The sequence below is a fragment of the Saccostrea cucullata genome, unplaced genomic scaffold (genome assembly GCF_032062105.1).
Source record: "Saccostrea cucullata isolate Sc308-1 unplaced genomic scaffold, CSIRO_AGI_Scuc_v1 ctg80, whole genome shotgun sequence".
NCBI classification, from domain to species: Eukaryota; Metazoa; Mollusca; class Bivalvia; order Ostreida; family Ostreidae; genus Saccostrea; species Saccostrea cuccullata.
This window is the reverse complement of record NW_026933907.1, coordinates 148,841-172,780: the sequence shown is the minus strand read 5'-3', so window position 1 is coordinate 172,780 and position 23,940 is coordinate 148,841. Positions and strand designations below refer to the sequence as shown.

General features: G+C 37.8%; 2 protein-coding genes and 1 long non-coding RNA gene across 4 annotated transcripts; all 3 read left to right on the top strand.

Moving 5' to 3' along the window:
• Positions 1 to 1,955: 1,955 nt before the first annotated feature.
• Positions 1,956 to 4,854, top strand: LOC134239584 (universal stress protein YxiE-like). 2 transcript variants are annotated; one of them, XM_062721757.1, is made up of 4 exons: positions 1,956 to 2,170; positions 2,505 to 2,588; positions 2,859 to 2,989; positions 3,850 to 4,854. In XM_062721757.1, exons 1-4 carry the CDS (start codon positions 2,095 to 2,097, stop codon positions 4,039 to 4,041), a joined length of 483 nt encoding a protein of 160 aa, XP_062577741.1. In that variant the 5' UTR covers positions 1,956 to 2,094; the 3' UTR covers positions 4,042 to 4,854. The 2 variants fall into 2 exon arrangements, with proteins under 2 accessions (XP_062577741.1, XP_062577742.1); XM_062721758.1 differs by having other exon boundaries at positions 1,960 to 2,170; positions 2,877 to 2,989.
• Positions 4,855 to 9,644: 4,790 nt separating this feature from the next.
• On the top strand, positions 9,645 to 14,408 carry LOC134239630 (uncharacterized). Its single transcript, XM_062721808.1, has 5 exons — positions 9,645 to 9,774; positions 12,076 to 12,135; positions 13,831 to 13,889; positions 13,982 to 14,207; positions 14,344 to 14,408. Exons 2-5 carry the CDS (start codon positions 12,078 to 12,080, stop codon positions 14,406 to 14,408), a joined length of 408 nt encoding a protein of 135 aa, XP_062577792.1. The 5' UTR covers positions 9,645 to 9,774; positions 12,076 to 12,077.
• A 207-nt stretch (positions 14,409 to 14,615) lies between these two features.
• LOC134239606 (uncharacterized) lies at positions 14,616 to 23,075 on the top strand. Its single transcript, XR_009986253.1, has 2 exons — positions 14,616 to 14,677; positions 22,861 to 23,075. It is a non-coding gene; the product is annotated as an uncharacterized LOC134239606 (long non-coding RNA).
• Positions 23,076 to 23,940: the final 865 nt, after the last annotated feature.

The window sequence follows — 23,940 nt, the reverse complement described above, 5'->3', positions numbered from 1 at the left end:
TGTCTCGAGGCTCCTTGGATCCAGGTGGTATTTCTATTGCTGTCTCATCTATATTTATGCTGCCATATAATTGTAATCGGCGCATATATTTGTGAATTACATGTTAAATTGTACATATAATAAAAGGTCATGACAAGCACGCCAAACACAATTAAATGTTGTTTTTATTTTTAATGTGGTTGAGGCCAGGTTTATAGGATGGTGTTTTATAAAAAAAAGTTTAAGGTAAAAAGGGGGGATTTATAGTCACTAAATAATAGGGTTTATCTCATAAGGATAAACCAGGTTATTTAGTGCAGTAATTACTGGTGCATAATTTTATTGGGCAAAGGGCAGTAACTCTTATAAGTAAATCAATGGTGGTTTCCCTGTGGTGTACCCCTTTTTCTATGACGTGATCATGCGCAAACTTGTCTTTGATTTGGTGAGCATGCGCTTTCAACTCTTCCTTTTTCTTCATCAACCCTCAGAGCAGAACACACGAAATCCCTCCCACCCACCTCTAAAAAATAAAAATTTTAAGTTATAAATTCCGAGAATGGTGTCTTCTGTTTTTTCAATTTTTTTTTTTCAGCGTCATGACCAGGACTTGTTAACAAGGGATGTCAGTGCCAGCGCCGATTGGTAGCCATGTGACAAACTTTTCGTCTAATGGACAGTTTTTTGCGTCTAATGGACTTGGCATAATTTTGTATAGAATACCGTCTCCGGGGGGTACTGTTGTCTCCAGGCTCCTTGGATCCAGGTGGTATTTCTATTGCTGTCTCATCTATATTTATGCCGCCATATAATTGTAATCGGCGCATATATTTGTGAATTACATATTAAAATGTACATATAATAAAAGGTCATGACAAGCACGCCAAACACAATTAAATGTTGTTTTTATTTTTAATGTGGTTGAGGCCAGGTTTATAGGATGGTGTTTTATAAAAAAAGTTTAAGGTAAAAAGGGGGGATTTATAGTCACTAAATAATTATCGTTCGTTGAAAGAAAACTCCCGAGAGCAGTAAACGCACGTCACAATAGTCTGGTTTAAGTCACAAAATTGATACTGTGTTGAACAAAGGGGTTTATAGTAACTTTATGAATTTGAAAGTTTATGTTTATTTCAAAGGTTTAGCTTGATTCGGTATAATAAACAATTCATTGCATGAATGTTCGGGAAACATGAAGACTTATTCAGCCAAGAAATATCATATTCCCCTCGGGCGAAGCCCTCGGGGAATATGATATTTCTTGGCTGAATAAGTCTTCATATTTCCCTCACTATCATGCAATAAATGTATAATATGTTAGCTTGTGTGGAAAAACTGCACTTTAATAGCCCCGACGTCACGTAGAAAATAATTTTGCTAATAGTACAATTCTCAGTTAACAATGGACTTTCAGGCGTGGTATTCTCGACGTTTTAAATAATTACCTTCTGAAAATTACACAGCTTTCATTCACTGTTGAAATACGTGGGATAGAAATTCGGGCGAATATCAACGAGTGTAGCAAAATCCAATAACAAGGTCTCGTGCGGCAAAAAGGTGGTTTAAGTTGTCTCATCGTTATCAACAACAGTTTAAACTTATCTTCTCACATTTTTAAAAAAAAAGATTTTTACAAAAGGTCAGACAGATATATAGACTGACGAGTGGACATACAAGTGATTCCAAGTGTCATTCTGCTCCGTAAATCTGGAAATTTTTGCTGTAGATAAATTTTTAGCAAATTTGCGAGTTCATTGCATTCGCAAAAACATTTTTCTTAAAAATAAATCAATAATAAAAAAAATGTAAACAAAGTAGTGGCCATTCGCAAAATTTTGAAACGTAAAAATTAATCAACAGCATTTTGACCCAGATTCGCAAAATAAAATCGAAGTAAAAATTTCCAGATTTACGGTACACAGTAACATTATTTTTCAAACGGACTTCATTTTTTTCTCACGAAATAAGACTGATTTTTAGTACTTGCGCACAGCCATACATTTTAAAAAGGAGGTGTATTGACCCATTTGATGTAAGTAGTGCAGGTTTAGATAAAGCGTAAGAGTTGCAGCCTTGAACGAGGACCGTGATAAATCTTAACTCCTGTGTTTAACCATGGCGGAAACAAAAGACAGAAGAACGTGTGTAATAGCTGTGGACGGAAGCAACTATGCAACAGAAGCTGTCAAGTGTAAGTATTGAGTCCCACTGTTTAAGTATCGCGATTTGGTTCAGTTACCAGGGTCTGTTTTATGCGTTTTAAAAATATTAGGTTGATATCATGCAATTATTTCTTTCTTTGATTGTGGTTTTATTTTTTTAAATAAAAAGTCTAGTTAAAATTCTTATTTGATTTTCATTTTGTAATTTAAGACGACGTAGTTTGAAAAATTGCTTATTATGGTTCCATCATCATATGATGCTGACTGATATTATCAAGTAAGGTGTCATATTTCTGCCATTATCCGTTGTCCTTTCTCGCCTTGTAAAATCGGTTAAATAGTTATGATAATATTCTTTGACAGGGTTTAAGAAGAACGTGTACAGGCCCGGGGACTCTGTGTTACTAGTGACAGCAATAGACCACCGCAAACACATGCAATACGGATGTAAGTTTGAAATGTTTCTCTAATGGTTTACTTATGAGTTTGAGAAAATAAGAGAGATATTTTGCACTGTCTAATTATTTTTGCAATATTACGTTATAATCAGCTTGATTTTTGCAGTAGTAGTGTTCTGTGCTACATGTATAAATTATCTGCTCCAACCGAGCTTCCAACGATTCAGTTTTATAAATAAAAATAAAATATGTACATGTATTATGTTTCACGATTTAACAAAATTCATATAGTTGATGAAATTGAAATATTAATGTATAGTGCATATTTCACCAAAAGCTGTCACAATGACGCCAGGGAATCCGGACTCCATCACACACGCCTTCGCCGCAGAAGACAAGAAAGCTAACGAGTTGTTAGAAAAAATGAAGACCGTCACTGACGGGTTAGGGGTAAGTGGAGCCACTCTTCTGTTAACGTTTTTAGCATCAAGCCTTGAGTCCTGTCAACAGGTTGTTAGATAGGATGGTGACCGTCACTGACGGGTTACGGGTAAGTGGGTCCACTCGTCTGTAGCACCAAGTCCTAAGTCCTTACAACAAGTTACCCTATATACCTTTTTTCTTCTTGTGCATTAGTTTCTATATGTATTCTGGTTGTCTGTAGCCAAAGTGGAATTAATTTAAGGTAGATTGATTGATTGTAAATTGTTTAACGTCCCTATCGAGAATTTTTCACTCATATGGAAACACTGGTGGAGAGCTGCAAATTTTGTCCTATACTCGGCACTGAGGGCCATTGAGCAGAGAGGGATCATTTTCGTGCCAGCACCTACTGCGACACGGGACCTCGGTTTATACGGTCTCATCCGAAGGACCGGTCTCCACGTCCCACAGTGGGATTCGAACCCGCGACGCAAGGATCAACTCCTTACTTCGCGACTATAGAGCAGACGCTCTAACCACTGCGCCACGCGGGCAACAACTTAAGGTAAATGTCATTGTTTCAAAAGAAAAGTTTCCTATTTGAACCAATAGACGGTGATTCAATGTTACTTGAAAGGCAGACAGAAAGAAAACAACCCAATTAAAATAATAGTAGTCATATTTTATGTTAAGGATAGACTTTTTTGTATAAAGTCTTATTATTTAGGACAATTATCAATTTTAACATTCAAAACTGTGCAATATTTGTAGAAATAGAGTACAGTTTTAAAGTCTGATTATTGATCTTTAATATATTATTTGCATTGAATTTATAATGTTATTGTTTTCGAGCAAGCTTCAATGTTACCTATCCTCTTGTTTTGTAGATGGAGGCTGAATTTGTAAAAATGTCTGGAGAACCAGGGGAATGTATAGTTAAAAAAGCAAAGGATTCCGGAGCGGATCTTATTGTCACTGGATGTCGAGGGCTGGGAACTATTAGGAGAACAATCATGGGTAGTGTGAGTGACTACATCATCCATCACTCCGAAGTACCTGTATTTGTTGTACGTCACTAGAGACAGGACGATTTCGCTGGTCATTATATGATCAACACCGAAACCCAATAGTGCAATGGAGCATTGATTTCTTTATTTTACATTCTTTTGCAACTATCGATCTTTAATATAGATATTTTTTTAATTTTTCTTTTTTGAGAAATTAATTAACCTTTTAAAGTCAAAATCATTTGTAATTTAAGGTAAATTCTTTATCTTTAGATCTTACAACTTGTCCTTTCATGAGGTTTATAGAAACCTATATATAATTGTAAAGACAAAGTATACATAGCATGTTTCTTACTGATTTTCAAGCTGTTTTAAGAACAATAAGTGGTATTGGTGTTAGATTTGGTATTTTATATTGTTTCTGTAATTTTGGGGCCATGTATTGCATATATATTATTTTCGATGAGCTATAGATTTTGGAGAGAAGTACATGTACTCAACGTTCAGAGGTATAAATTTGATTCAAAATCTATTTGTGTTGTACATTTTATTGAAAAGTTTTTGAGTAGAATGTTCATTTTAATGTTAATGTTTATCCTTGCAAACCTATGGTTGAATTTCCTGTGGTTGTTTTCCTACCAATGTTGGTTAATTAACTGTGGATTGTATACAATATAATGTGGTTATATTATATCATATGTAATAAGTGTTTCTCATCGTTCATTTGTCTAGCTAGTGAAGAATCTACAAACAACACAAATCTTTGAAAAGAGCAATGTAAAGGGGAGCTGCCCTAACATCGGCACTGCTTAATTAATAACGGTTGTTTATTTACATATTTACAACATACAAAATATAGTAATAAACAAAGTTTACATATGAAAATACATGTACCATTCTCAATGACTTCTAATGAAGGGATCAGCATATTTCTCTCCGTTACATAGGAGCGCGATGTGTCCTTGTCTTTGGTAATTGTAGCAAATAGTCTCCCGTTTGTTGTTCGTAAATTTCGACCGCAGTTCTTTTGATTTCTTCCCTTATAGCTTCTTGGCTGTTCTCGTCTTCTGTAAGAATTGCAGCCCTTCTTAAAGTTTCCTCCAGATGATGCAATACGACTAAGTTGCTTTGCCATCAAGAACATTTGGGTAGCAAGCTTAAGTGTCTGTACAGTCTCGTATAGTCTAGTGGTTCTCTGTTCGACAACATTTACTTTACGTATCCATCTTTCAACATTAGACTGCTATTCATTTTTCCCTATAAGGATGCCTTGACGCATCTTCAAATGATTTTGGGTTTGGTAACATGACAAATCTGATTTCAGGTTCCACTCTTGGTAGTCTTTGGTCAGTTTGCCTTTCTGTTTTTAGATGCTAGTACATAGATTGTACCTCTCTTGGAAAGTACCGTAGTATCTTTTTCGGAAGCCTTGCATATCAGGTGATAGTCTTCTTTCACATCTTTTGGATGGCACAGTGAATGTGCTAGAGTCGCAGAGTACGGAAGTAATCCTAATATAGCAAATTTAAATTCCACTGTGGGACGTGGAGGCCGTTCCTTCGGATGAGACCATATCAACCGAGGTCACGTGTCGCAGAAGGTGCTGGCACAAAAAGATCCCCTCACTGCTCAAAACCCTCAGTGTAGAATACAGGTCTAATTTTTGCTCTCCGTCGGCAAATGATGGTGACTCAATATGAGTGTATATTCTCAAACAGACGTTAAAATAGGATTAAACAATTTGTCTAGTTAAATATTCAAAAGTTCAAAAGTCCATTAAACATTACAAAATAGGAGTGGAGCAAGAACTAGCTGAAATAATGTAGCCCTCTCCTTTGTTTTGGGAGAGGGGTACAGCTCCTTAGGATTCTGTAATTGACCGTGGTTTGCGACGATGGCCATAATCAGAACTTCAATTAATCCGCCATGTTTACTAACCTTGATTGATTTTATTTTGAGACAGCCAATGAGACCAGGGATCTATAAGGAGCGGATCTCTGTAGTAATTACCTTATTTTAGGCATAAATATCACTGTTTACGAAAAGAAATGTTACATGGAATAGTTTAATTTATCTATGTTTAGTGATGCCATACAGCACCCCCGAAAATCTACTTTACAAAGTATTTAATATGTTCAAGCGCTAGTCTCAGTGCATCACGCGAGAACTGTCATGGCTTCTGATTAGAGAGCGATTGGTAAACAAGCAGATTTATTTTATCTGGTTTCATTGATAGTTGCAATAGTAGCAATAATTGAAGTAGCCAGTGAGATGTTGGGAAAACACCAAATCCAAAACGGTCATGGATCACCATCAACGACAGAAGACGGTTTCAAGCTAATAGGAGAAAGGCAATCCAGATGGAGCCGAGACGCACAGAAAGACAGAGAAAGTAAGGAAGGAGATGGAAAAAAGGCAACAGAGAAATGGATTGAACAACTATGATAGGAAATTGAATAAAATATTAAAAGGAACATCGATCACCAAAAGGTTACATATCGAATGATAAAAGACCTCACCACGGAGAAACAGGTAACAGAAAGATATGGTCACGATAACGAACAGTATTCAATCTCAAAGTCCATAAAACTATACAAAATAGGAGCAGAGCAAACACGGACCTCCGAAACATCAGAGGTGGGATCAGGTGCCATGGAGGAGTGAGCATCCCCTGCTGACCGCTCACACCCGCCGTGTGCTCCTTGTCATGATCGGGAAATAACGGAAAAAATCCGTCGTCAATTCAGTGTATAAATAATGGACTAACAATTAGTATGAAAAACGTCAGTCAGCATTTGACTCAATGATAAATTGTATTTGCTGACAAGGTCATTGTATCCACCACAGAAATTACGAAATGATGACTTTAAAGGAAACTGTTGATATTCTTGTTTCATCAACTTGCTTGAGGATAATTTACCTCGTTTTAGAAATTGTTTAGAACATGCTCTTACGTATCGAATCAAGATACTGTAAACCAACTTTTATTCGCGTGCGAGAAATTTTCGCGAAATTCACGAGAGCCTCGTAATCACGAATATTTCTCGCCGCAAACTTGTCCTTAAAGTCTTTGTGTCTATTAACTACATATAAAAAAAAACCATTTTTTATTCGCGAAAATTAATCATGGCGAAATAGTTTACTCCTGGTGAATCGCGAAATAAAGTCGTCGCGAATTAAAGTTGGTTTAGAGTATATAGACTCCGTATGCAGGTAATGAAGGTATCTTGCTGCATAAGTAAGGGAAGTTGACGTTAGAAAAGTTAAAGTCATCATATAGCTTGGTTGTTAGATTACCATTAACGTCTTTTTCCAAGTAAAATATCCAAGTATGAAACAGATGTGTCAGACTGCGGTATTTTTAATCTCAAGCTCACCAGGATATATCGCATCGACGTAGGAAATTACTATTGATATACCCCGGTATCCAGCAAGCATTCAAAACAAGTCAGGAACATCCCCTACTGAATAAAAACTCAAGGATATAAAAGCATCCTATATGCATCCTCACAATGTCAAGGGTTTCTGATTTTGGAACTTCCAAGTTCCGAAATCACAAACCCTTGACATTGTGAGGATGCAATATATGGAGCACTGGACTATGGCCAACACCCTGGACAGAATCACTGATCATCAACTTATCAAGGAAAGACAACCTATTGCTATGTAATAGCTATAGTACCTTCAGTGAAATTAGCCAACCGAGAAAGGTGATGCTATATAAAGATTATATGGAAAGGACTAAATTCTGTTGCAGAAACCACCATTGCTAAAGAATAGGCAGGCTTCAAAATAGAGAGAATTATCACTAAGCAGATGTTTAATCTAAGAATAATCTACAAAAGTACCTGTAGTACCAACAAGACCCCTAAACCACGTGTTCATTGATTTAAAAAAACCTTTGACAGATATTCTTCTACTAATTTACAAAAAAATGACAGTTGTTAGTTAACTAGATTTACTGTTGATCACTAAATTTTCGCAACATTTATTTTCGCGTGATAGGCATTGAATCTTTATAAACGAGACAAAATTTTCACGAATTGTGGTTAATGCTCTATACAATCCTAAGGAATACTATTATGCGCAAGAATTAATTGTTCGCGAGTACACTGTCTCACGTTATTACGCGAAAAAAAAGTTCCAGCGAAAAAAGTGATTTACGATACTTTAAAGATCAAAGAATCGTCGTAGATAAATCACATTTGTCATGAAAGTTTTTTGCCTCCCGCTGACAGTAGTGGTATTAATTTTGGACTGTCTGTACGTCCGTCTAGCTGTATTTCTGTCTGTCTCAAACACTTTCGTCTCTACGCACTATCTCGAGAAGCCTTTCAGCTCTTGCAATGAAATTTTACATGACAACTCCCTATGACATGACGAAGACGCATATTGATTTTAAGATCCATCCAGCTGTATTTCTGTCCCTCTGTAACACTTTCGTTTCCAAGCGATATATCTAGAAGCCCTTCACCTTTGCAGTCCCTGTTGTCGAAAGAAGATTCAAAGGTTAAGTAAAGGTTTAAGTAGACATAATACGTTTTGTGTAAATTTTGACAATGTAGAACATGATGTTAACATGTTTGTTGATAGTTCCCCGACTACAAATTAATGGTTGTGGCCTTTGACATGTTCACCTCAAATTCAATAGGATCTTCCCTAGGTTATAGGGAGTTATTGTGTGAAGGATATGGAGATAACGAACACTGTCGTATTCAATCTCAAAGGTCCATAAAACAATACAAAATAAGAGCAGAGCAAACACGGACCCCCGAAACATCAGAGGTGGGATCAGGTGCCATGGAGGAGTAAGCATCCCCTGCTAACCGCTCACATCCGCCGTGTGCTATTTGTCATGATCAGGAAACAACGGAAAAATCCGTCGTCAATTCAGTGTATAAATAATGGACTAACAATTAGTATGAAAAACGTCAGACAGCATTTGACTCAATGATAAATTGTATTTGCTGACAAGGTTATTGTATCCACCACAGAAATTACGAAATGATGACTTTAAAGGAAACTGTTGATATTCTTGTTTCATCAACTTGCTTGTCGATAATTTACCTCGTTTTAGAAATTGTTCATACGTAGAGCAAGCTCTTGCGTATCGAATCAACTGAGATATATACACTCCGTATGCAGGTGACGAAGGCATATTGCTGCATAAGTAAGGGAAGTTGACGATAGAAAAGTTAAAGTTATCACGTTTATCATATAGCTTGGTTGTTAGATTACCATTAATGTCTTTTTCGAGTAAAATATCCAAGTATGAAACAGATGTGTCAGACTCTGTGGTATGTTTTATATCAAGCTCACCAGGATATATCGTATCGACGTAGGAATGGAAATCACCATTGTTAATTGACAATACGTCGTCGATATATCTAAATGTCGAGTTGAAGACCACAGCAAGTGTTTTCTTCTTTTCACGCATAAAATTTTGCACAAATTCTGCTTCATATGAATATAAGTAAAATTTCACAAAAAAACGCTTAAAGGCTTTTCGATATATAGAAACGAGTATTACAGACAGAATTAGAGACAGGCGCACGGACGGACTGAAATTAATACACCCAACATTCAGCGGGGGACAATTAATGACAGTAATGCCCCTATCCCCCCTCCCCATTCTAACTGCTCGATTTACATCTGCTGGAAATCACGTGATTTATTAAAGTGAGTAAACGTATTTGCACAGCATTTCTTCAAAACTCGACACGTGAATGACTTACAAAGTTTGATTTGCTTCCTTGTGGATCATTTAAAACAGACAAGAAAAGGTACTCAGAATCTTTGCATAGAGTAGGCTTACTAATTTATTTATTTACTGAATTATAGGGATTTTTTATCATGGATATATTATAATTATATATACATTGTATATAAATCAAAATCAATGTCTTTTCAAAAGGAAATCACAGGCACATGTATCTGTGTTTAACATATTTCTAATATTTACATACATAAATAAATCTCAGTAATTTTCAGTAGTATTGAGTTTGTTTAATGAGTTATTTATGCTCTTAAACAACCTAATACTGTACCCATTTTTTCACTCCTCTTTCTTTTTCGTTTTCATTACGTAAAGCAAGGAAGTTAAGGATGTAAAATGCAACAGTTAAGAACATGTTGATCATGTATTTGATAGAGACTGAAAGAAAGCGAACGCATATTTATCTTTACTGAATAGATTACCTAAACATCATGCAGTTTCTTGACTCAATGAAGTTAATATACGCTATCTAGAGAACAAAATTTGTAGGTTACATTTTAAAAAGTTTTCCCCATCTCTGTAGTTTAAGAATAACATATTTGAAAAATTGCAACATTGTACGAAAAGTCGACAACTGTGATGTTATATAAATACTGCCAAGTAGTCATTGCCGTAAAAACCGGATATATAAAACATTGTATAAAACATAGCATGTCAAAGAATGTTTGTTTGTTGATAGTGCCCCGATTGAAAATTAATGGTTGTGGCCCCATCCAGCCAACCCCACTGAAATTGAATTCTACAACCCTCTACTTGAGGGTAATTGGAATTTTCACTCCATTGAAATTATTGTCAAACGAGGTGCAGCAATGTTGACTGTTGCTAGGTTTTATCGCATTTGCGATCGTAATTTTTTTAACTCATAGGATATCATTGTTTTTTAACAATTGTTTCGAGATCATTCAAAAGTGTAATAGCGAGTGAGGAACAACGCATTGTGTCACCAACACAACACATGTCCTCACGCTAACGCAACTTATCACAATACGCCGTCACGCTATCAAACAACACGCCGTTGCTAACATATCTTAACACAATTCTTGCTAGTCTGTGCAGCGGTGTGTTGTTACTATTGGCGCGATGGCATGTTGTGTAAAATAAAAGCGATTCTGGGGGAGGGGATACTTCATGTAAATCGAAGTTGGATACCTTGTGTTATTATTCTACTATATGGGCCACAAAATATTACCAAAAACAAGAGACCCATGGGCCACATTGCTTACCCGAGAAGCTTTGACCATGCTGTTCTTTTACTTGTAATACCTTGTATTATCTATTGTGGCCCCGCCCTATCCCCAGGGGTCATGATTTGAACAATTTAGAATCTACACAACCCCAGGATGCTTTCACATACGTTTCAGCTTTTCTGGCCCTGTGGTTCTTGAGAAGAAAATTTTCCAAAAAATTTTTAATATATTTCAATGTAAAATTTGGATTTCCTTTGTGGCCCCGCCCTAGCCCCGGTTGTCATTATTTGAACAATTTAGAATTCACACTACTCCAGCATGCTTTAAGATATTAGTTTCAGCTTTTCTGGCCAAGCGGTTCTTGAGAAGAAGATTTTTTTTAAAAATCCTATATATTCCAATGTAAAAGTAGGATTCCAAATTGTGACCCCTCTCACCCCTGGGGATCATGATTTTGACAATTTAGAATCTACACTACCTCAGGATGATTCCACATAAGTTTCAGATTTTCTGGTCCAGTGGTTCTTGAGAAGAGTTTTAAAGATTTTTCCTATATATTATATTTCAATTTAAAACTCGGATTCCATATTGTGGCCCCGCCATATCACTGGGGGTCACGATTTTAATAACTGAGAATCTACACTACCCCGGGATGCTTCCACGTAAGTTTCAGCTTTTCTGGCCCATTGGTTCTTAAGAAGAATACTTTTTATGACCCCACCCTATTTTTTGTATTTTCGTGATGATCTCCCCTTGTGATCGGACTTTGCCCTTCGTTTTAACAATTTCAACTTCCCTTCCCCCAAGGATGCTTTGTACCAAGTTTGGTTAAATTGGCCCATTGGTTATTGACAAGAAGTCGAAAATGTGAAAAGTTTACAGACGGACAGACAGACGGACAGCTATACGGACGACGAGCAAAATGTGATCAGAAAAGCTCAAGTGAGCTAACAAGTTCCCGTGATACAAGTACCGATATATAGCATGCTCTTTATATAATTATCTCTTCCTGTTTCTTAACCACTGTTCCCACGAGTAATTTACAAAAAAAAAAACACGTATCAACTAGTATAAATTGCTGATTATAAAACTCATTTTAAAAATGTTAACCAATAATTATTTTTTTTCTGTAACTTGATACAGGGATGGCCTTCACAACATGTTTGTTCGTATTATGGATTTGTACGATCACAGGTGCCAAAGGTATGTGTAAATTTTATATATTACAAAGAGAACAATGTTAAGTACTTTTTTTAACTATTTTTATCATACCAGATACGATTCGGATGTTGTAAGAGGCTACCATTACTGATCATTTAAATTTACTCAATTTTTAAATACCACATTTCTGTCATTTTGAATCATTTCTGTCAAATAGTTCTTCTAACTGTTCTCTTTATAAGCAGTTTACATTCAACATTCAAGGAACAACATCCGCGACTTCTTTAAAACAATGAATAGCATCATAGAATGTATTTAACTCATTGGACAAAGAACTCTTTACCATGGTAGTTACTATTGAAACTTTACTCAATAAGTTATGTAATATGTAAAATCAAAATATCAGTTTGTAAGTTGCTGAACTCCATATTTTATCAACAGGAATTTATTTCATAAATATTGACTGTGAACAATATTTAAAAATTAACAACTTTTTTCATGTGAAATAGTTATCAGATTGATTGATTGATTGATTGATTATACGGTGTTTTACGTCCCATTCGAGAATTTTTTACTCATGTCACCATAAACCGATGAAGGACCTTTTAATACATGGCAATCAGGACCAATGAGGGATATTTATTATATACCTATGTGTATCACCCTATTTTACTATTGAATTTACGCTATCACGTGACGTCGTGATCCGATTTTCCGGATCACCAACATGTTGTTTTCTGAATCCATATCACCACTCTCTGAAACTGATGACGTAGTACGCAGAAACATGACGTTGTTTTTCTTGCGCGTTAAAAAGTCCCTTGTTATTATGCTTTGTTTTATGATTAAATATTATACAATTGATCTCTTAAGTTTTATTTAGCTATATTTTGCTAGTTGTGAGGGGGTATATAATAAATTTATCATTATAACAGTAACTTGATCCGAAGAGCCGTATCACGTCTCGTTGACAGGCGCGGATCATCAGATCAAACTCGACGCTTCGCGTCTCGTTTGATCTGATGATCCGCGCCTGTCAACTCGACGTGATACGACCCTTCGGATCAAGTTACTGTTATAATAATATATATTTATCGTGCCAACGCCTGTCACGACACGGGACCTCGGTTTTTAATGTCTCGTCCTAAGAACCCGCAACTTTCAATTCAAAGTGTCGAACGCATGGCAAATGAACAGTTGCTACTCATTTTTGTTGACTTAAGTCAGTCGCGGCTGTTATTAGTCACGAAGCTTTCTACCAACTGTACATACGGTGCATAACATGAAACGATGAAATTACAGAGGTGGAATCAAATGACAAGGAGGGTAACAATCCCCTATCACTCGCACTTGCCGTGACCCCTGTGTTTTCAATTTATCGATATCAGGTAGATAGAATACTAGTATTCCATATCCAATTTTGTGTTTGAAAATAATAATATGTATGTATATGTATGCATATGTACCCGATAATAAAAGGCCTCATAATTGGTATGTAAAACATCAAGCAAAATATGACTCAGTGATCGTGTCTTTCATCATTACGACCGTAGAATCAACGAGTGATAAAAGACACTGCAAAATCAGTCGCATCTGTTTCTAATTTCGATCTTTTATTGACTATAAATGATAGCATCCAAGTAAACTAACTATTGCTCTTTTGTAGGGATCAATATATTTTGGTGAAAAACAATTGATTAATATACGTCTTTTAAATATATGTCTGATTGTCTTTAGAATTCCAAATTGGGGGAACGATTAAACTTCCATGCAATGTTCCATCTACTTTTACTGAGGTAAAAAGAATGCTTATGTTAATGCAAACTTGATTCAAAAAAGCATTTACAAGGTCCTGATGCTAATTTCAATAATTTCTTATATATAATAGTTTTCATGGACAAAGTTTGCGACAGTCTTGGCAAAATATACTGTGAGCGGTTCATCATTTGTCAGCAACGATGGTAGAGTAGATGTCATAACTCCTGAGAAAGCCGGAAAACTGGGAGAATTGACTATCAAAGACATCACAAGGCACGACTCGGGAAATTATACCTGTACCGCTCTAGTTCGTAATGGACCGCTAAAAGAAACTTCTTTCACAGTCACTGTCGTCGGTAATGTACTTTGAATTTATAGATTTACTAATGATCCAAATACAAAATCACATTTTTCTTCCAGGAAAAAAAAATAATCACGTCCTGTAAAGTTGTGAGTTGAGAAATTATTTTTATATATTTTCTGGTTTTTCAGAGTTAACAAGTACAAAATCAAGCACTTCTGGGATGACCACTTCAGTGAAAGAAATAGGTAATTAGCAACACCTATTTACTTACTTATCGGTGTTTCGATTACATTCAACCGCTGGAAAATGTGACTGATTCTTTAAGTACAACTAGGCCGATTTGGACCGATGTTGGGGCTTCGCTCACACCACGGATTACCACCGGTCTTCCAGAAAAAAAAAATAATCACGTCCTGTAAAGTTGTGAGTTGAGAAATTATTTTTATATATTTTCTGGTTTTTCAGAGTTAACAAGTACAAAATCAAGCACTTCTGGGATGACCACTTCAGTGAAAGAAATAGGTAATTAGCAACACCTATTTACTTACTTATCGGTGTTTCATTACATTCAACCGTGGAAAATGTGAGTTCTTTAACATCCAGCAATGTTGGGGCTTCGCTCACACCACGGGTTACCACCGGTCTATGGCCGGGAAATGTGACTAAGGCATTAGTATTAGTAACATTATCCAGCAATGGGGTATACGATGAGAAACCGATGCGTTTTTTTTCATATTAAAATGGCGTGGTTGCCGGCCGGACACCTATAGTAATCGGACGGTGACTGAGGTTATTTGCCGAATCGGTTTGGGGTGGGGGGTGGGGGGGGGGACGGTAGAAAATAAATTGTAGTTAAAAATCAGCGATGTCTCCACCGATGCCCCACATAGCTCCTCATCGGCAAACCACCATTAACACGTCTTTCCAGGATCGGCCGATGTCTGGCCGAGCATCGTCAAGTGTCCATTGAATCTGAGGTCATCGGGGGTGGGGGTTGAGCGGCGGGAATCGGCCGATCATCGGTCGATATTTGACCAAACATTGTCCAATAGTCGACCGATGTATGACCTATGCACAAACGATGTACGAACGATGTTCACCAATGTATAAGCGATGTAATACACAATAGCCAATTACTCTAGAGCATCGTTTTAGGATTAACGATGCATCGGTGGGTCTTTGTAAGTCTGGCCTGCAACCACGCCATTTTTATTAAAAAACGCATTGGTTGTTCATCGTATCCATCGCTGGATAATATGACTGAAACTTTATGCCTTAGTCACATTTCCCGATAGGTGGATGGTCGTAGACCGGTGGTAATCCGTGGTGTGAGCGATGCCCCAACATCAGTCCACATCGGCCTAGTAGTCCTTAAAGTATCAGTCATATTATCCAGCGATGGGATATACGATGGGCAACCAATGCGTTTTTGATACAAATGGCGTGTTTGCCGGTCGGACTTACAAAGGTCCAGCGATGCATTGCTAATCATAAAACATGTTCCAGGGTAATCGGCCGATGTATATTACATCGCTCATACAGTGAACATAATTCGTATGTAGGTCGACGTAGGTCGAACATTGACCAATGATCGACCGATGTCTGTTGCCCACCACTCAACCCCCTGATGACCTCAGATTCATCGGACAATTGACGATGCTCGGCAACAAGTCGGCCAATCCTTGAAAGATGTTTAATGATGGGTTGCCGATGAGAAGCGATTTGCGGCATCGGTAGAGACATGCTGATTTTTAACTACAGCTTATTTTCTACCGATGACCCCCACCGATTCGGCAAATGGCCTCAGTCACCGTCTGATTACTATAGGTGTCCGGCTGGCAACCACGACATTTTTGTCAAAAACGCATCAGTTTCTCACCGTACATGTATACCCAATCGCTGGATAATGTGACTGATACTTTTTGGACTTTTTGGCGGATGTGCACCGAAATTTAGGCATCGCTAACACTATTAAATAAGTACCAGTCACATTCTCCAGCGATGGGGTATACGATGAGAAACCAATGCATGACTAAACATTTGCCCTTAGTCGACATACGTACAAACGATGTTCAGCAATGTATGGCCAATCACCCTGGAACATCGTTTTATGATTAGCAATGCATCGATAGGCCTTTGTAAGTCTGGCCGACAACCACGCCATTTTTATCAAAAAACGCACTGGCTGCCCATCGTATACTCCATCACTGGAAAATGTGACTGATACTGTAAGGACTATTTGGCCGATGTGGACCGATGCTGGGGCATCGCTCACACCACGGATTACCACCGATTACCACCGGTCTACGGCCACTGGCCGGAAATGTGACTGAGGCATTTAACTTAATTCTCTCCGTGTCAGGAGGCACAAAAGTTCTGAACATCTCTCTGGGACCGGTGTGAAGCTGCATGGCGCGCCATATTCCAAAAGTAACAGCCTGCATTATTTCGCTCCACCATCCACTGCCATATTTTCTTGGGGCGGCCTTGATTCTTCCTCTCCTAAGGTGTCACCCCCGAGGCCCACTACAGAGTCATCTGTTAGATAGTTTCTCAGCAGATGATCGATCCAATTCGATCTCCTCCTCCTCACCTCGTCACGAATGCTTTCTGTTCATGCCATCTCCAGAACTGTCTTGCCTTGAATATGCTGCTATTCTCCTCTTCTTGATATCAGCATTATGCAGTTTAACAACCCTGCTGTACTTGACATACTGGTCCGAGGCCAGTGCCATCTTCCCAGCTCCTGTCCATCTCCACTCAATGATTTTGAAAATATCTTGTTGGTATCCTTTCATTTCTGTAGATACCCCTCCTCTGAATATTGTACGCACATCCCAGTGTCCGATGGTTAATGTTTGTTTAGATTTCACAAAGGATCTAGTCGGACGCTATGCTTCCCCAAGGTTTTCGCCCCTCGTCGTCATACCGCTTCACCCGGTCTTCTGTTCTCTTTGATGCCCTTTGTTTCTGTAGCTGTCGTTTTTAGGGAGGAGGCTGTCGGCCATCTTTGTAATCCCCAAGCTTGGAGGACCAGTGGTTTTCTGTCAGGGTGCTGTTTCCTTATTCTGCGTTGGTCCACGGCACCTTCTTCAGTTTTTCTGGTGCATCCCTCACTAAGTGAGGGCTCCCCTATCTGCCACCAGGGGGAATCCCTCCTAGCCGCTCAGCTCCAGCCGAAAATAATATATAGTGCGTTATAGATATTCTCCCTTGCGTTGTCCTCTGGTTTAATGATGCTACACAGATAAATAAAGTTGTCCGTCTGTCGTACTAGTTCAACATTGACGTTAACAGGAGCAGGCAATTCCACATTAATTGTCGTTGTCTCAATCTTCTTCCTACTGATACATAGCCTCACCTGCTGTCTGTAGGTTTGCAGCCTGATGGTCTTCTCTGGAATATGGTGGTGTGTGTGAGACATTATTATTATTATTATTAGCGCAATGTAAAATCCACCTGTGACGTAATTCTTTTGTGCAAGCGCTCTGGACATTCTTTTTCAGGAATGGAGAGTTGCAAATATTATATTGCAAATGGAATTTGTTCTGATCGTATAATCCTTCCCGTGCCTCTATAAAGGAAAGAACTTAGAAAATTTATCAAGTTCATTTTCACATAAAGAAAATTATTGTGGCCATGGCGAGCAGTGAACCTGGTACCCTGCCCATTAGAGTCGGGCACTCGTTTGACTGAGCTGTCGAAGCTGTTGAAGCGCTGGGCCCAAGAATCACTACAATACATTTTTCTCGCCTTACTTTTTATAGTATATATAAATTGAATAGTAACAAGCAAATTCAAAGAATTGTGGTCCCCCGCTTTCGGTGTCTTTGTGGGTGAGATGTTATTTTTATGACATATTGTGTATAATACAACATCTATCATATTTCATTTATTTAGAAAGTAACACTGAAGTTGATTTTTTTGAAGGATGAAAACCCTGACCGTTAAAAAGTTATAGCCAAAGTAAAAAAGTTTTTTAAAATTAGGTCAAGATCAAAGGGTCAAAGTTGTTGATATCCAATGAAAAGTTTTCTCACAAGGATTACATATGTGAAGTATGAAAGCCCTAGCCCTTACTGTTCAAAATTTATGGTCAAAGTTTTTTTTAAAGTTTTTTCATAAGTACATAAATCTTTAAGGTCAAGGTCAAAAGGTTAAAGTTGTTGATATCCAATGAAAGGACTTGCCACAAAGAATACATATGTAAAATATAAAAGTCCTAGTGTCTACCGTTCAAAAGTTGTGACCAAAGTTAAATTATTTTTAAAAAGTAGTTAAAACTCCAATGTCAAGGTCAAAGGGTAAAAGTTATTGGTATCCAATGAAAGGTCTTCTCAAAAGGATCACATATGTGAAGTACAAAAGCCCTAGTCCTCACCGTTCAAAAGTTATGGTCAAGGTCAAAGTTTTTTCATAAGTAAATAAATCTCCAAGGTCAAGGTCAAAAGGTCAAGGTTGTTGGTATCCAATGAAATGTCTTGCCACAAGGAATACATATGTGAAATATAAAAGTCCTAGTATCTACTGTTTAAAAGTTGTAACCAAGGTTAAAGTTTTTAAAATGTAATTAAAACTCCAAGGTCAAGGTCAAAGGGCAAAAGTTATTGGTATCCAATGAAATGTCTTCTCACAAGGATTACATATGTGAAGTACGAAAGCCTTCGTCCTCACCGTTCAAAAGTTATGGTCAAGGTTAAAGTTTTTTCATAAGTACCTAAATCTCCAAGGTCAAGGTCAAAAGGTCAAGGTTGTTGTTATCCAATGAAAGGTTTTGCCACAAACAATACATATGTGAAATATGAAAGTCCTAGTACCTACTATTAAAATTTGGAATTTTTGTGTAAAAGTGGGTCAAACTCCAAGGTCAAGGTCAAAAGGTCAAATTTGGTGGTACCCAAAGAAAGGTCTTGTCACAAAGAATACACATGTGAAATATGAAAGTCAAAGCTCCACTAAATCAAAAGTTATGGGCAAGGTTAAAGTTTTTGTGACGGACAGACTGACGGACAGACAGACAGACGAATGAGATTTAATGTCCCCTCGCTTTCGCGAAAGCGGGGACAATAAAATGTAGTGATTACTTACAATGTATCATATAAATATTCTTTATTTTATATTAACAAACATTAAAAACAAGCATTCAGAAAGGCGGATTTTACGCGGGTTAATATACTCGTAGCGCTCCATTCCTTAAAAGTAATGGGCTTCGACCATTCGGGGCCTCGGCTCCATTACTTTAAAGGATTGAAGGGCTACTCGTACATGAATCCTTACGTCATTTGCAAGGCCCAGATCCTCCAATGTTTAGAACAGGCCCTATCAGATCCCCCTTTGAAAGTCTTCTTTAGGATCTTGATTGCATCCATTGTATCTCATCCTTGGTGGATGGGTCAGTATCGACGTCCAAATCCTCTGTGACTTCTTGCATCACAACTGTTTAATCAGTTGATGGTCGATTGAGTAGTTCGCAGAAGTGTTCACCCAATCTCTCTTCTTGTTTTTTTTCTGTTGTCAGTAGTGTTTTGTGTTTGTCCTTGATAGGTCTTTCTGTATTTCTGTATTTTCTCTAAATTTTCCATACACTCTTTTGTGATCTTGTACGATCTACCTTGCACTCCACATACCGCTGCCTCCTCTGCCTCAGCTGCCAGTTATACCATTTCCCTCTTGTCATGGCGTGAAAGCTTCTTGGCTCTCTTGTGAGCCTCACTGTACATCTCGTCTTGCCGTTTATATATATATATATATTATAGCAGGTTAAATTCGCGGTCGTAAAAGATCGCGATTTGTTCAATTTTCAGAAAATCGCGGTCGTTTGAATTCGCGGAAAGGAAAAATAATACTTTTTTAACAGTACGTGCAAGCATTTTTCTTTAGGTATATATTGTGTAGACTGATATTTCATGTCTCTATCTTACGAAAGTCTGTATATGTATATCGCGCAGCACAGACAGGCAAGGCATATTGTGTCGATTTTGAGCCCGATTGAATCATAACGAAACACCCCACTGACCCCCATTTGAAGTCAAAACAATGTTAACGCAGATTTAATTTTTATTTCCGAGTCCAAATCATTAAAAAATGAACCGTATCGAAATGTTGAACTTCTAATCACATAATTTACTACGTAAGTACCTTGATTTAAGGAATGACTAAGTGATACACACGGGAAACATTGATGTAACCATCAATTGTCGCCCGGGAAATATATAAAGTAAACAATGAAAATGAGTCTTGATCACCAAACCGCTTCGATATGTGTAAAAAGGCATGCGTCTAACTGATGGAGACGATAGTCGCAAATATTTTTAAAAACTTGCAGTCAGAAAAAAAATCAATCAAAAACGATACCATTTTAAACTTGATCAATTCCTCAAGTAAATGTTGGCTGCATAAAAAATAAATTGTTGTTAGACACAAGCATCATTTATATTTAAAAATGTACTAATTTTCAATTTTAGAATATAAAACACGAACTGTGCAGAGTACGTTTTTATCCGAGAAGTAAAATTCGATGTTCTAAAAAAAGGGACCTGTGTTGTTTCGATAGTAAATGATAAGTAACAATATACATTAAATATAAAAAAACATATATATTTTTACAGATTCACTTTATGGAAGTAAATATATTATGTATCTCGTAATTTATAAACTGAAAGAACATTCTGATTAACAATCTTTTCAAAGTTTAGAAAACCTTTAATTCTACATAACTACTCCCACCCCAATCCCCATACACCAACACTTAAACTTATATGTATAGAGCAGCCCGGTCCTCCGGGCTGCAATTTCATCGCACATCTACTAGATGGCAAAATTAATCGTTAGCTATAGAAATTGATTTAACAATTAATAAGCTTTAAAAACAAAAAGTATTATTCACTGTATTTTGAAATCGCGGAGTTTCTTTTTCCGCGAATATAGCGAATATTAACTCCGCTAGTTAATTTCCTGCAGTAGAGTATGCAGCCATTGAGACTTGATCTGCTGCATCTTTTTTCTTTCTCTCGTCAAAAGCAACCAGAGTCTACTGCTGGATCCAGTCTTTGTTGGTGATTCTCTTGCGAAGACGTAGTTTCTTTTGCTGCTTTCAGCAGTGTACAATTTGACAACTTCCTTCCTTGTGTTGTCCACTTTGATCTCCTCACCTTCATTCGGTTGATTATCATTCGATGTGTCTTGCAAAATTTGGAATCCGTGTCTTACATCGCTGATGAAGGTAGCTTTTACGGTGTTGTCCCTTAGTCTCTGAATGTAAAATCGCATGTTTGGCTTCTTTCCTCAGCTTTTTTCAGTTTTATCTTAATGAGTACTATAAACAGATTATGATTGCTGCCTACGTCTGCACTCCGTTTGACCCTAATATTTAATAGACAGCATCTTCACATGCCATTAGTCATTAGATGGCCAATCTGGTTCTTGTCCTTTCAATTTGACGGTCAGCTAGTGGATGTCACGATGTATGAAGAGAGTTTCTCCTATCACCAGGCTATTTATAGCACAAATCTCCACAAATCTTTCCCCATTAACGTTCCTGGTCCCAATTCCATGCTTTCCCATGACTTTTTCATAGTCGGTTTTATCTTTTCAAACCTTGGCATCAAGGTCCCACATGATGACGAGGAGGTCGCCGTGCCATGATGTATTCTCTGTTTCTGCCTGCGGTTGACCGTAGAACTTCTCTTTGTCTTCATCGCTACTGTCATTAGTTGGTGTAGCATTGTATGAATGTGGTTTTGATGTGATTGTCCTTAAAACTTGCGCTAATCAATCTATTATTTATGTGCCTCCATTCCAGTATGCTGCCAGACACCGCTCCACACTTTTCTTGAGCATAATGACTACATCTTTATGATGTAGATTGTCATTTCTTTGGGAGTAAGAGACAGTTTTTCCGCTGGTGGTTTTCATGTTTCCAGATCCAGTCCATCTACTCTCACTTACTCCTAGGACATGGAGGATAAATTGTCTCACCTAAGATGTTAATTCTGCCAGCTTGTCTGTCTTATACATTTTCCTCACATTCCAATGTCCAAATCTGGTTTTTGTGGTATTCAGGCCTTCTCTCATTCTGCTGGTAACGCCCTTTTGGCTTTGATTGCCAACAATCAAACTAGTCTCATTGTGCTCGTCGATGTCCTTTACGCGTTGTAGTAAAAGTTTTTTCTTTTGGTGCTGTTTCTGTAACTTTCTACTTCTACAGGGCTGTTAGCTGCGCCTTACCCCAAACCTGGAGGACCAGGGTACAGTATTTTTTGTTTATGGTTTCCTTCTACTACGTCCATGGCTGTTCATTGCTGACGAATCTTGGTCTATCCATGATTTTTAGGTAAGAGTTCTCCTGTGTCGCTTCGTTACCGGGTAAACGCCCCCACTTTGACGGTAAGTTTTTGTGGTACGGACATTTCCGGAAGGGGTGTCTCTTCAACAGCCTTAAAGCATACACTTCGGATTTCTGCATAATTTTTACAGATTAAAGGCACCGGGGCGTATCAACTCGCCGGATACGCCATGCGTACCGTACATTTAGGAGCCTAGTCCACCTAAACAGGGGGGAAGATAATTGCATGTCATAAGTATACCAAAGTAAAAAAAAATGACTCGAAAGTCGCTTTTCTCCTTCTTATTAGGGACTGAATTTTATTTTACATAATGTAATTTGTAATACGTGTACTATGTAACCTTTTTTTTTGGATTTGTAGGTCCGACGACAGATATGGATTTTCGGAATACAGCAGCGACATCATCTTTTCGTCTGAAGATGCTTTTGTGCTGTGGTTCTTTTCTTCTTAATTACATGCTGTGTTATTATCATGAACATTGAAAAAATCTACAACGTTAATGGCAATGAATAATTTGAAATCATACAAGTTCTTCCTCTTTGTGGTCGTTGAATAAATTGATTAATAAAATCTCGTTTTGCGTTTACTTTTTAAAATTTTTTTTCTACACTGCTCTGAAAGATATGAAGAGATTGGTAACTACTGCATAGACTTGTGTAGGTAAGTCTGCATAAAATTATATTAGATTTTGGTCAGATTTTGATTGGAAAAGACACAGAAAGCAAGTATTCCATGAGCATAATTTGCTTCCCATTAAAGTATCAGTCACATTATTCAGCGATGGGGTATACGATGAGAAAAAAATGCATTTTTTTTCATATAAAAATGGCGTGGTTGCCGGCCGGACACCTATAGTAATCGGAAGGTGACTGAGGCTATTTGCCGAATCGGTGGGGTCATCGGTAGAAAATAAGTTATAGTTAAAAATCAGCGATATCGATCTCTACCGATGCCCCAAATCGCTCCTCATCGGCAACCCATCATTAACACATCTTTCAAGGATTGGCGGATGTATGGCCGAGCATCGTCAAGTGTCCGTTGAATCTGAGGTTGGGGGGGGGGGGGGGGTTGAGTGGTGGGCAACAGACATAGGCCGATCATTAGTTGATGTTCGACCAAACATTGGCCCATAGTCAATCGACGTACGGACGATGTTCACCAATGTATGAGCGATATAATATACATCGGCCGATTACCCTGAAACATCGTTTTATGATTAGCAATGCATCGCTGGGCCTTTGTAAGTCCGGCCGGCAACCACGCCATTTTTATCAAAAAATATATGGTTGCACCAATCGTATACATCGCTAGATAATGTGAATGATACTTTAAAGACTACTAGACCGATGTGGACTAATGTTGGGGCATCACTCACACCACGGATTACCACTGATTACCACCGTTGTACGGCCACGAAATGGTTGACAGTCAACTCGTACC